The sequence below is a fragment of the Grammomys surdaster genome, unplaced genomic scaffold, assembly GCF_004785775.1.
Source record: "Grammomys surdaster isolate TR1022 unplaced genomic scaffold, NIH_TR_1.0 61, whole genome shotgun sequence".
Classification (NCBI taxonomy): domain Eukaryota; kingdom Metazoa; phylum Chordata; class Mammalia; order Rodentia; family Muridae; genus Grammomys; species Grammomys surdaster.
In genome coordinates this window covers 365,947-380,225 of record NW_021604563.1, presented here as the reverse complement: position 1 = coordinate 380,225, position 14,279 = coordinate 365,947, and the positions used below count along the sequence as shown (strand labels likewise).

Below are 14,279 nucleotides of genomic sequence, written 5' to 3'. Positions count from 1 at the left end.
CCTGAGAGTCTCTCATCTCCCAGGTCTCTGGTGCATTCTAAAGGGTTCCCCACCACCTACCACCCCTGAGGTTGCATATTTCCATTCTTTCTGCTGGGTCTCAGAGCTTCTCTCCTGTTTTGCATCCACCTCCTCAATATCTGATCATATTCCACTTTTACCCCCCTCCCACCAAGGTCCCTCCCTCCCTCTGCCTCCCATGTTTGCTTTCTTCTCCCTCCCAAGTAGTATTGAGGTATCCTTACACTTGGGCCCTTCTGTTTGTTAACCTTCTTGAGTTCTGTGGATTGTATCCTGGGTATTCTGTACTTTTTTGGCTAATATCCACCTACTCTTACCTCCCTACATACCCAACTTCAGGTATTCTTCTCTTTCAAACTCATCAAGTACAATTTTTATTGCCATTTTTGGGGGGAGGGGGATGGCTCCTGCTCTGTATTTTGTTGACTTACTGTGTGTGTGTGTGTGGGGGGTCACATACTGAAGAAAACTAACTCTTCTTCTCCCATCAGCCATCAACTTCCAGTGGCTCCTCAGCTAGTTCTGGGATTTCATGCCCACACCCCCCTCATGCTGGGGTTTGTCTTGCTTGAGCTTGCATAGGTCTCGTTTATGTTCTCATGGTCATTAGGAGTTCACATGTGCAACCATCTTGTGACACCCTGGAAGTATTGCTTCCTTGAAGTTATTCAACACCTCTGTCATTGACAATCTTTCTACCTCCTCTTCTGCAATGATACCTGAACCAGGGGTGAGGAATGTGATATAGATGTCCCATTTAGAACTGAACACTCCACAGTCCCTTCTCTGCATGTTGACCAGTTGAGTGTCTTTATGTTAATTGCCACCTACTGCAGGAAGCTTCTTTGATGAGGGTTGAGAGATGTACTAATCTATGACTATAGTAATAAGTCATCAGGCATTGTTTTAATACTGTGCCCATTTAGCAGAATAACAATATTAAGTTCTTCCCTAAGGGATATGACCTATCTAGTTACAATTTCTTTCCCCCATCAATGCCAGAGTTTCATTTTATTGAGCAAACCTTAGGTTCATCAGAAATCCATAACATTCATGCCCCTCCTGTAACAATAGAGAAACTTGTAGGGCCAGTCATCATACATTATTGTAAGTCACAGGATTTGCATCTGAGTGAGACTGACAACTGCCTTTTCCCCCCTCTATCAGTGTGTACAGCACCTTCCAGTACTATGCAAGCTAGCAAGTAGTGATGAAGCCTTTAGTTGAGTACTTTAATTGATTTCTCCATGTTCTATGACCCAAGTATGTATTATCTTCAGCAATAAAGTCTTATTGTCAAATTCTGGGGGGTAACCAAGAGCACTGGCAATAGCCTATGTTGGTGACCATTTTTTTTCTTTCTGAGAAAAACAACCACAAGCACTGCTCAAGTTCTGCCCACAACTTAACTTCACAACTGCTTCTCTGAAACTGCCCAAGAATGGATGTCTTATTTTACTTCTCCGTTGCAGTGATAAAAAATACTCTGACAAAAGCCACATGCCAATGTCCCTCTATTGGCAATAGATATCAAAGACTGGGTGGCAAGCACCACATCCAGGGCTTGTAGCAACCCAAGGAAGAAAGGGTTCATTTGGATCATAGTTCCAGGTTGCAGTTCATCATGTCAAGGAAGCGACGAAAGCAGGAGCTTGAGAGACCTGGTCACATCACATTCACAGACAAGAGTTGAGAACAATGAATTAATATGTATCATCATTGAGATAGCTTTATCTTTTTTATTCAGTTCAGGACCCTGTGCTAAGAGAGTAGCTACCGTAGGCAGGTCTTCTCACTTCAATTTGTGTAGTTAAGATAACCTTGAACAGACATGCCCACAGGCCAGCTGATGTAGATAATTTCTCATTGACATGCCTTCCAGGCGATTCTAGGGTCTGTCAAGCTGACAATAAACAGTGACCATCACAGGACCATAATGTTCAGGTCTTACTGTTATGGGTGGTACTTCAATATGATGAATAACTATCTGTAAACTAGACAAGACTTCATTCTTCCTAAATCAATGAATTGTACAGAAATCTTCATGAGGTCGGGTGCAGATGAGGTGAAGACCATGAATATTTGAACAACTTTCTCATAACTTTTCATTTCAGGGCCTGTTGGAGACCCATCCTGATATATATCATCTCAATAGGTCACACAACATTCAGTTCACAGTGGACAATTCAGGTTGCATTGTAACTTGGTGGTCCATGATTTGGTGTTCTGTTTCTAGTAAGTGACAAATCAGACTTCATTTCTTTAAAGGAAGGTTGCCATCTGAAGAAGTTGATAGGGTTCTGCCTGAAAGCTGAATGATCTGGACTGTTGTGCACCTAGAAGAGACTGCAACAGCAAAAACCACCCACAAAACAAAAACCAACCAAAAGCCAAACCCTCCATCTGACACTGAAATTTGCAGCAGAACTCAACCTGCTGGATTGTAGAATCCAGGTATCAGAGCAGCTTGCATCGCAGTGTGGACCTGATGGCCATCTTTCTTTTGTGGGCCACACACAAAATCAACAGCCCTTTAAGGTTAATGTGACCATGTAACACATCCATATAAGGAATATGCTACATCAACAATAAAACATTAAACCATTGGATGCTGTCCCTGTTTCAGTTGTAGAAGTGGCTATGCTCAACAGCCCGTTATTCACCTTAAAGGAGATACTTTCTTATGATATGTAGTCACTGGATCACTAGAAATTTTGCCAAGGTGAAGTCCTCTTATCATTCAGTCCCTCAGATACAAATGCTGTTTCTCTCTCTCTCTCTCTCTCTCTCTCTCTCTCTCTCTCTCTCTCTCTCTTTCTTTCTTTCTTTCTTTCTTTCTTTCTTTTTCTTTGTTTTTTTTTTGTTGTTGTTTTTTGAAACAGAGTTTCTCTGTGTAGTCCTGGCTGTCCTGGAACTCACTCTGTAGACCAGGCTGGCCTCGAACTCAGACATTCGCCTGCCTCTGCCTCCCAAGTTTCCAAGAGATGTGTTAATGTCCTCAGCCTATGCGAGCAAATCTTAAGCAGTGGCTCCATTTGTAATCATTATTTCATCATTATTTCATGATAATTCATGAAAGTCCACTGTCATTTTCGAAGGCATATTTTCTACATAGGCAAAATAGGTAAGTTAAATGGTGATATCACTACCCATTCATCATATCTTTGGTGGTGGCACTAATCTCTATGAATCTTTTAGAAAGATATTCATTTTGTTTTCCTATTTTCTTCCTTTTTTTTTAGAAGGTAGTTTGAGCTTAAAACTTTATTCTATTTATGAATAAATTTTCATGTATTCATATCAGCTGAAAGTGAAATTGTGAAAAATCTTGAAGTCATCTATTATGCTTGAAGGTATTAGAAGTCATAGTTGTTCACAGAAAATGTAAGAGAATTTAAAAAACTAGTCATTTGCTTTAAAGATGATGATGATGATGATGGTGATGATGATTATTGTGCGTGTAATATGTATGACTCAGGAATAAATGTACCATGGCACAGATGTGGAAGTTAGAGGACCACTCTATAGAGTTAGTTCTCAGTTCTCTCCTTCCACCTTTACATGAGTTCTGGGATTTAACTCAGTTCACCAGGCTTATGAAGCAAGGACTGTACCTGTTAAGCTCTCTACTTGCTGTGTTCTGAGACACTTAAAAGGAAACTCTGTAAGTAGAGCAATAACAGACTGTTCTGAAAACAGAAATTGAACATTTAAAAATTGTTTTGCCTATTCAAAATACGATTTGATAAAAAAAACTTCACTAAAAACTTTACTAGACACTCCCTGTCTTGTACATGGCTGAAAATAAAATTAGTTATTTGGGATGCTTAATCCTAGAATTCTTCCTAAATTGAAAGAATAAAAATTCTAAAATGACATGGGTCTTAGTTTCAGGCAATTCAATATCTATCCAAAGCTCATAAAACTTTAAAGAGAAAGTACAAAAGAATTCTTAAGATCTTGATTCTGTAGATCTAAATCTCAACTACCAAATGCTGACTAAGAAAGTTTCAAAAGCACAAATAAAAACATTGGTTAGATACAGCCTAATGAAATCCCTTAGGTTCACAAAAATATAAATTCTTGTTTTCAGAGAGAGGAAAAATGAAACTGAAAAAAATAGCAAGTAAACTGTAATTGAATTTCTTACATGTCAAATTTTATGCTGGAAAATAATGGAGCAATTACTCTTACAGCTCTAAAGAAAAAAAGATTGCAAACCAATATTGTAAACATCCAAACAGTCATGTTTAATAGCAATATTCTATGAAGCTTGGTGCAATTGCTGAGAAAGAACTTGTAAAATTATAGTGACATTATACCCAAGATAAGTTGGAATTGAAATTAGGATACAATGGAAAGCATAGTGAAAGACATAACCTTCGACAGGAGAAATGGCTCAGCAATCAAGAGCACCTCTTGCAGGGACATGAGTTCAGTTCCCAGAACCCATATCCAGCCACTCACATTTATTTGTAAATCTAGTCCCAGGGATATCAGAGACCTCTGACCTCTGAGGGCACCTGCAGTCATACACACATACACATTCATATGCACATGTATGCCTGTGTGCGCGCACACACACACACACTTAAAATAATAAAAATAAATCTTTAAAATCATATCTTGCTGCAGGTTGGGGTAGTTATAGATAGTGATTATATTGAGAAAATATGTTTATATGCTTCATGAAAGTATAATTATAGCTACCAATAAAATTGCAGTGTAGAATCTTCCAGTGGAAAAAATGAAAAAAAATGTGAGGAAGACCCAAAAGATGTAACAAAAAATTACACAAAATACAAAGCCTACAGAAAACACAACATAAGAAGGCAGGGATAAGGTTTCAAATATGCAATTATAATTAGTATGGATGACTGAATCCACCAATTAAACTACAAGGACTTTCAGTTTGAGTTTATAAAAAGCTAAAGTTTGTAGTCTTTATAAGACACATATAAAAAATAGAAACAGAAATACAGAAAATGAAGAAATGGAAAAAGACATAAGAAACACGAGGATTTAAATAGTCAGGAACATTAAGATTAATTTTAGACAAATTTAAAGCAAGATGCATTAAATAGTACAAATAAAGTTGTTTTATATTTAAAATATTCAATAAGAATATTCAATAAGAATATATAACAGGAAACTTTGTTAAATATCATAACATTTAAATGCACAAAACTAGTTTTTAGGAATGCAGCAGATGACAACAATTTGGACTAGTGGCTAATCAACAAATAGAAAAATACTAGCTTGGGAGTAAATTATAAAATCCATGTTAGCCATTTTATTTTGTGATCTATAAAATTCACAATCATTTGGCCAAATGTGATATAAAACTAATTACTTTTTGTTTTTGTTTGGTTGGGTTTTTTTTTGTTTTTTTTTTTTTGTTTTTTTGTTTTTTTTAGTTTAAGTCTTCTGGTCAGCTTCCCACAGTTTTCTCAAATAAACTGTTATCCATGATGCATTGTCCTTGATTTTCAGTTTTGTTCATTTGTTCACAATGTCGTTCAGTAGATCTCTAAAACTTATTCATGTTGTGTAACTGATCTTTTTTTTAACCTATTCAAGAACAATCCCTATTTTCCCTTCCATTGAGCCCCTGTCAATCTCTTGGTGCCTATGAGTCTAATTTAGACACTGCCTAGCAGTGGAACTATAGATCATTTGTCCTTCTCTAGGTAGCTTATTTCATCTAACATGGTCTTTCTAAGAGCCATATTTATCATCACATATAGCAAGAGTGTCTTCTTTCTCTAAGGTTAGACACCATTCTCTCATGTTGTCTATTCTACATTTTCTTGTCTCATTCACCTGTTAGTTGTTTCTATATCTGGTCTAAGGTGAATGATGCTGCGGTGAGCACCAGGGTGCAGCAGGTATCTCTTTGAAATCTGTCTCTGTCTCTTTCCTCGTGCGTGCGTGCGTGCGTGTGTGTGTGTGTGTGTGTGTGTGTGTGTGTGTATGCAAGTATGTTTGAAACCACTAGAGCATATGTGTGCTGGTTAGCTTTTATCAACTAGATGCAATTCTAGACACATCTGGGAAGAGGGAACCTCAATTGAGAAATGTCTCCATCATACTGGTCTACAGGCAAGTGGGGGTATTTTCTTAATTACTGGTTGATGTGGGGCTGTGTGTGTGTGGCAGGGGGGAGAAGTATCCAACCTACCATGGAGAGCAAGCCAGAAAGCAGCACTCCTTTGTCTTCTGATTCCTTGTTTCTGCCTCCCAGTTCCTGTGTTGGCTTTCCTAAGTTCCCTAAGAATTCTTCCTCAAGTTGGTTTTATTCAGTGTTTTATCACAATAATAGAAACATAACTAAGACTATATTTACTTGCTTTTTTGACAGTTGGATGCAACTTTATATTGATTTCCATAATAGTTGTGCTTTTTCCATCAGAGTATTGTATGAGGGTATCAATTTTTCAACATTCTTGCTAAAAGTTGTTTTTGTCTTTTTGATAATAGCCATTCATACTTAAAATGAGATGGTGTCTCAGCTTGATATGGAGAAATTTTCCATAAAAGCTGATGGATAATTCATTTCAATCTTTTTAAATAAAAATGTCTTAACAGATCCTTTGTCCACTTAAACAATTGGATTGTTTATTTTAATTTTATTTTTCCTTATTGCTGAATTGTTTGAGTTCCTTATGTTTTCTGGCTATTAATCTCTTATAGAATGACTTCATTTTAAAAAGATGTCAGTTCTTCAATTTTAAAGTGCAGGCTTGCCAGGCAGTGGTGGTGCACGCCTTTAATCCCAACACTTGGGAGGCAGAGGCAGGTGGATTTCTGAGTTCGAGGCCAGCCTGGTCTACAGAGTGAGTTCCAGGACAGCCAGGGCTACACAGAGAGAAACCCTGTCTCGAAAAAACAAACAAACAAACAAAAAAGTGCAGGCTTATTGAAAGTGCTACATCAAATATCACCTTTTTTTTCTGTAGGTTGTTCAATTTTTTATATTTGCACAAAGGAAGAAATTATTAGAAGTGGTTTATGGTAGCAAAGGCATTACAGGGCACTTTTATATCTTCTCTATATTTTTTCACTTTTGTGCATATTTAAAGAAAATTAAATTAGTTTACATAGAATGAGTAACTCTATGAGGGCATCTGTCTATATTTTTCTGACTGTGTGAGATTAGAGGTTTTTCAGTTGTTTATAATTCTGTAAGGATCTGATAAGAGCTCTGATTTTTTTCTTTCTATTAAAATTGAACATACTTATGCATACAGTCTCAACACAATTTCAGGTAACAGTTGGCCAGGTGAAAATGCCCACTCTAGGTCAAATGTGGTCAGTGTTGTTAGTAAGCTGAGGAATACATTTGACTGAGGAGGCATCATTGTGACAATGAATGTGAACTTGTCTGCAATGACCCTGAAAATAGATTAGGTTCTACCTAGATGTCCTGGGGTTGAGGAGGCCAGAGAGGCCTGGCTAGCTGTTCTTCTCAGGCACTGGAAGCAGCAATATCAGGAGCAGCATGAATAAGGGGAAGAGAAGTAGGTGGAAAGAGGAAGTTCTTCTATACAATGCTTACTTTTTTGGGAATTTGGGGAAAGACATGAAGGAACCGAAGATGATTTACTTAGTGTTGTTACATGATTAAAGGTGGCATACACTATTGTGGTTACATGTGTGTGTGTGTGTGTGTGTGTGTGTGTGTTTGTGTGTGTGTGTGTGTACACCAAAAAACAGCTGCCTGAATACAGGGCTGAGAGGCTGTGGAATGTAGGAGCGAGGCACATTCCTCACTTCTTGGTAGGGCGAGGCAAATGCAACCATCTCTTCTCTCACTCTCAGCTGTCTCGGCTTTAGTAGACTGGAATCTAATCCAGAGGCAGGTGTTTAGAACAGCTATTAAATCTTTCCTGCAGTAATCAGTTAAGATGCTGGGTCTTCACGATAGGTTTTACTTTAATTAAATAGGTTAGGATTGATTGTGTTGCTTCTATTTTACCAAATTGCAAGTTGAACCAAAAGTAGAAGAAAAAAATAAATCAGCAGTTCGAATAAAATAGTTCAAATTTGACAACTGGTCATCTTTTTTAGAGTGTTCATTCATAAATCATGCAAATATTCCATTTTTCGATTTTCAAACGTTAATGCATTATGATAGCAATTATTTGTCTGTAATCAGTAGAAATATTTGTATATGTGTGTGTGTGTGTAACTTTGTGCAGTTACTAACATCCACTGGGTTTTCCTCCTCCACTTAAATTTTTCTCCACACAAATGAAAATCATAATTTTATATCCTCAAAAGGCTGATTTTTCCTTTTTTTTGAAACCCTGTTTGGTATAAGAGTGCAGGGAAGATGCAGGATCTTCCCAGCTGAAAGGGAAAGGGAAGATTTTTCTCTTGAAAGACATCTGGGATGGGAATAAAGAAACGCCATAATTGTTCCTAGAAGAGAAGAAAGGACCAATGCAGTGTCTCCGTGTTAACCATAGAAAGGCAAATTCCAACCACAAAAGAAGCTCCTTGTGGTTTGGGGATTAACAAAGAGGAAAATTAATGGCAGAACCCCGTGTGGCGGGGAAAGAAGGGGAAATGCTGCCTCCTGCCGCAGTGTTGGTGGGAGTGGTAGTTGGAATCCTGATCTCACTGGTGACGTGCCCCTCACGTGAGCCGAAGGCTACGTGTGCAGACCTCCTTCTAAATCTGGTCTATGCTTAGTGTTTGCTGTCTGTGTTATTCCGAGAGCAGGCAGGCCTGCTGCGGAAGGAGGACTAGAAGGTAATTGCCTGGATGCCAGCAAGTCTGTGCTGTGCGTGGGTGATGCTTTGGGGATCGCTGTATTGTGGGTAGTGGTTAGCAGAGATACCGGCGACACAGTCTACTCTCATCAGGCACTTGCAGTGTCTTCGGATCCTCTTGGGGGTAGGAGGCGGTGAATCTTGGAGGGAGAGATTCCAGGAGAAACCCGGGATGAGGGTTTGGGGCGGGGAGCCTTTGGTATGTAAGGACCTAGAATCTGAAGGGACAAGTTTGGTGCATGGATCCTATGAAGACAGAATTTTGAGGAAGTGAGATTGCTATCCTCTGCCATTTAGTAGAGTGCAGCACCTTTTGGAGCAAAGAAATACCCTACATAGAATTTCTGCATGTCAATCTAAAGTTGAGACTGTCCGCGGCCTGCATATAGCTTAGAGCTTTATTTTAACTCGGGGCCGTTATTGACATGTCTGTCGTCTCCTGCTCCCACCTCAGGAAAAAGGACTGTTCTCACAGTTGTAGAGGAAAAAAATGGCTTATTATCGGGGGTGGGCTGGGTTGGGGAGAACGGAAGAGATCTGTGGTCTTCTTCCACAGCTCCAGTTTTGCGTACTCGCTGGGCCCGCCCCCGGTCCTGCGCTTCCAAAGGGGTGTGGTTTTTGCTGGAAAAATGGCGGAGCACCGCAAGAAGGGGTGGCAGGATGTAGCAGTATAGCACCGGGGCGTTGTCAGCGGAGTCCAGAGATCTGGGAGCAGGGTGAGAAATAAAAACTTGAAATCCGTCTGACTAACCCGGTCCCCGGATTTGGGAAGGCTAGTATTTAGATGTTATAAGTTTTGTGTTCTGTGTCTCTGTTTAGGTTCCTGTGTCTGTGGATCTCGCTCCCAAAGACCAGTCTAAACCGAGAAGCAGGGAAGGAGGAAAAATTTCCAGAATCAAGTAGGTTCAAGGAAGCATAATGACACTGTTTGGAGGTCACTGGGGTAGACGATAATGGTGACTATAAACTCGAGTGGACACTCAGACTTTCTCTGCATCCCCCTTTCCCCTCTCTGTTGACTTTGGTCCTGAGCTTATAGAAGGAGGTGCTTTTCAGATAAGAAACCGAGGAGATGGTTAGGTGGGGATAACTGTAGAGAGTACTGTGTTAGAAATGGGGAGTACATTATTCTAAAATACTGTATGGTTCAGTCTTTGTTGATTTTAGTCTAATAGAAACCCGATTTGTTAGTTTTTAGGTATGGAGAAGTCAGGAACTGAGATGAGGGAGGAAAGAAATTACTCAGAGCAGTGGAAATTGATGTAATTGTTCAATAGAGTGAGGAGGCTGTCTTTAAGATAGTCGGATGGGCAGAAGTAAGTGCAGATGATGCACTTAAAGTCTATCTGATTTCTAGGTACTACTATCTATTTCTTTACAAGGAAGGGTGTGTAGTGTCACCTTTGGAAGAAGTGACAGACAGGGTAGTGGGGGTCCAGGGGACAGGATGGCACAGGGGACTGATCATCCAAGTAGAAAGGTAATAGAAAGTAAGAAACACTGTAGTAAAGGACAGGGGCCTGGGAATTGAGAAGATGGATATGTGTCCTGTCTTGAGTGTGATTTATCTGGTTCTTGAATTCTCAGATCAGACCTCTGTATCCTTTTGTTTGCAGATCTGCAAGAGGCTGGAAAGGAGGAAGAGATCTCTGAGGATTTGTGTGAGGGTGTCTCTGTGACCCTGACTCAGGACATCTGCAAGGGTAAAGATCATAGGATGTATATTATATAGATAATACAAATATATTCAATGGAATATTCTTGGGGTGGGTAGAAGAACATAAGTTTAGAGAATCTGGGAGTTTGGAAAACTTTCAAAATTGCTTCCAGATAAAGGAAAGGAATAATGATGAGGATACCAAGTCCCCATGCTAGCTAATGTCTCTGTATGCTTGTAGGTAAGTGACTAAGTCTATCTGTGTACAAAGGCGCAATCATAGAAGTCAATATTCTGCAATCTTCCTTTTTTTTCTCCTAGGTATCACTGTAGCTACTGTTGTAGCTGCCCCTAAGCTGCAGAATTGGAAGAATTCGCCCCTGACCTGAGAATATTCTGGACCAGAAAAAGCCAGCTCTGTGTCCAGGTTAAGGAATTCACCCCAGCTGCACCATGGGCCGCACCCGGGAAGCTGGCTGTGTGGCTGCGGGCATGGTCATTGGGGCTGGTGCCTGCTACTGTGTCTACAGACTGACTTGGGGAAAAGATGAGAATGAGAAGTTGTGGGATGGTGAAGATGAGGAAGAGGAGGAGGAAGAGGAGGAGGCAGAGTCTTGTAGTGGCAAACCAGAAATTGGGGGCAAAACTGAGAAAGAACTTAAGACTAAGGTTGGGGTAGGGGCAGGAGCCAAACCTCAAGATGACTCAAAGTCCAAGGTTGAGGTGAATGTGGGACCTGAGAATGGTCCAGGTGTAAAGAAGGAAGTGCACCCAGAATCTCAGAGTGGGGGTGGCCTAGAAGCTAAGGCCAAGGCCCTTTTTAAGATCCTAAAGGAACAGGCAAGTGCAAAGGCAGGCAGAGGCATAAAGCTTTCTAACACCTCTAGGAATAGGACCTTGACATCAAGTTTGCCCTGCCCAGGAGGCAGGGGTGGAGGCTGCCACCCAGGAAGGACTGGCTCTAGGGCTAGGAACAGGACAAGTGGGAATAAAGTCAAGAGAAAGAACCGAAGCAAGAGTAACAAGGCTCCAGCCGCAGCATGGCCTGTACGCAGGGGCAAGTTCAACTTTCCCTATAAAATTGATGATATTTTGAGTGCCCCTGATCTTCAGAAGGTCCTTAACATCCTGGAGAGAACCAATGACCCTTTTACTCAGGAAGTAGCATTGGTCACACTGGGTAACAATGCAGCGTATTCATTTAATCAAAATGCCATCCGTGAATTAGGTGGGGTCCCAATTATTGCAAAACTGATAAAAACAAGAGACCCCATTATTAGGGAAAAGACTTACAATGCTCTTAATAACTTGAGTGTTAATTCTGAAAATCAGGGCAAGATTAAGACTTATATCAGTCAAGTATGTGATGATACCATGGTTTGTCGCTTGGATTCAGCTGTCCAAATGGCTGGACTAAGACTCCTAACCAACATGACTGTGACTAATCACTACCAACATTTGCTTTCCTATTCTTTCCCAGATTTCTTTGCTTTGTTATTCCTGGGAAATCACTTCACCAAGATACAGACTATGAAACTAATTATAAACTTTACTGAAAACCCAGCCATGACAAGAGAACTGGTCAGTTGTAAAGTACCATCAGAATTGATTTCTCTCTTTAATAAAGAATGGGATAGAGAGATTCTTCTTAACATTCTTACTCTCTTTGAAAATATAAATGACAACATAAAAAGTGAAGGGCTTGCATCATCCAGGAAAGAGTTCAGCAGAAGCTCACTATTTTTCTTATTTAAAGAGTCTGGAGTATGTGTGAAGAAAATCAAAGCATTAGCAAATCATAAGGATCTGGTGGTCAAAGTGAAAGTTCTGAAAGTCTTAACCAAATTATAATTTGAGATCTGTCCCAAACAACACTGATGTGATGTTTCTTAAGTTTGCACGTGGGAATAATGTATTTTATAAATTCTTAGGTTTTCATTGTGCTTGTGTAGCAAAGGAATCCTTTGAGCTGCTATTTAGGAATAATGAATATTACAGATTATCAATAGACATTGATGCTGGCTTTAGACTGAACCATTTTAAGTATGCCAAATATATATTAGAGCTTGCACAAAGAAAGCATTTATTAATTAAATTGCTACTTAGGTTGAGATATTTTTTATTGTTTAGCTGAACTGACAGTGGAGTAGCTATATGGCCTAAATAAGCTATACTTTTGTATTGATTTAAATTTGTCCATCTAAGAGTTGTGCTTTATCAATAAAGTTATGTTTAAGCAGAAGAAAAAAAGGCACCGTCTTTGTCCTTGGGTTCAGGATCTGTTTGGAGATACCATATCTGACAATACTTAAATTTAAAGTCTGTGTAAGTTTATAAAATCTGTAAGAGCCATTGGGCAGTGCCTTTAATCTCAGCACTTGGGAGGCAGAAACAGGTGAATCTTTATGAGTTCAAATCCAGCATGATCTTCAGAGTGAATTCTAGGACAGCCAAGACTATACAGAGACACCCTGTCTCAAAAAACAAACAAACAGACGAATCTGGAAGAGCTTTGAGACATCAGTGAATGCTTCCTACCACTGCTTAGAGGCAACAAAAGCTATTGTATACAATCATGCCCAGGGAATGTTTTTTTGGAGAAGGGGGACTTAAGGAGGCTGTGCTTAAAGAATAAGGTACAAAAGCCCAGAAGGTTATTGAAGGCGGATTGGTGGAAGAAAACCCTAGAAGTGTGGATACAGCTTTAGAGAGAAGGTTGATGAGCCTATGTCAGTTTAAAGAGGAGGCCCTTATATAATAATACATAAAAAGTCAATGGGGCCGACAGGTTACTAGGAAGGATTCTTACAGACAATTGCCTGAGAGTAACTGTCACAGAAGATCACCAGGACCGCAAGCATGTGCAGATGCTGCTGAGCCTGACACTAAAAGAATTTTAATCATCGATGCCATGAATTTTTGTTTGAAAGCATCAGTTACAGTCATCCTTGTTTTGTCTTTACACCTTTTCCCTTGCCTCGGACTCTTTGAATAAGCCCACCGTTTAATGTACTAATGTGGATCTGAGTCGTAAATCTCCCTGTAACTCTCAAACGAGAATAAGTTTTCTTTGGTTAATCTCTCTCTGGTGTTTTGTTTTTATTTCTTATTTAGGATGATGCTAGGATAAGCTGGATCCTGGCAAGCGCTGAGCGAGACAGGTGTGGGGCAAGGCTAGGCCACTTCCTGGTGTCCCAGGATTTCCCTAGAAGGTTTGGCAGCTCCCAGTCATTTCAGGAAGAGCAGGATCCTTCCTGGCTGTGACTGGTCTGCAGAGCTCATGGGTCAGGTCAGGGAGAAATTAAATTCTCTTTTAGGGATGATATTAAGACACCCAGAGGATATTCTGCCATTTTGATTTTCTCACCGAACACTTTTAGTATCTGATGCACTCAAAGATAATTTTGTAACAATGGAGCTCAGTTGGTTATAAATCGTCCCTACCACCCACAAAGCATAACATTGCAAGGCTCAGGAAACAGGCTTTCTTTCCTTAATTCATATTTCATCTGCCTTGTTTCAAAAGAGATTCCACTGTGTGACAGACAATTGATGTAAGTAACATATGCTTCATGTTCATGGCTCTCTGGTTTTGCCTGGTTCTGTTGAGAACCCGTGTTTGAAGATAGCAATCACATAAGACTGTTTTTCTATGCTGGCTCTTTGCATCACTTTTACACCACATCCCAGGGTGAAGCTTGTCTCAGGTTTGTCAGTTTTAAATTGTGGCTCTTTCTTCCTTGTCTTTAATCCAAAGCAATCTCAGCTCCATTGCTAGGTCCTCTGTGTGCTGAGGCTGAGGGCAAGGTGGGGACAGGAAAGGG

At 40.0% G+C, this 14,279-nt stretch overlaps 1 protein-coding gene across 2 annotated transcripts; it reads left to right on the top strand.

The window, feature by feature from the left end:
- The first annotated feature begins 8,665 nt into the window (after positions 1 to 8,665).
- On the top strand, positions 8,666 to 12,699 carry Armcx1 (armadillo repeat containing X-linked 1). Of its 2 annotated transcripts, XM_028783737.1 has the most exons (5): positions 8,684 to 8,778; positions 9,355 to 9,514; positions 9,618 to 9,697; positions 10,415 to 10,501; positions 10,777 to 12,699. In XM_028783737.1, exon 5 carries the CDS (start codon positions 10,909 to 10,911, stop codon positions 12,304 to 12,306), a length of 1,398 nt encoding a protein of 465 aa, XP_028639570.1. In that variant the 5' UTR covers positions 8,684 to 8,778; positions 9,355 to 9,514; positions 9,618 to 9,697; positions 10,415 to 10,501; positions 10,777 to 10,908; the 3' UTR covers positions 12,307 to 12,699. The 2 variants fall into 2 exon arrangements, with proteins under 2 accessions (XP_028639656.1, XP_028639570.1); XM_028783823.1 differs by lacking the exon at positions 9,355 to 9,514 and having other exon boundaries at positions 8,666 to 8,778; positions 10,777 to 12,698.
- Positions 12,700 to 14,279: the final 1,580 nt, after the last annotated feature.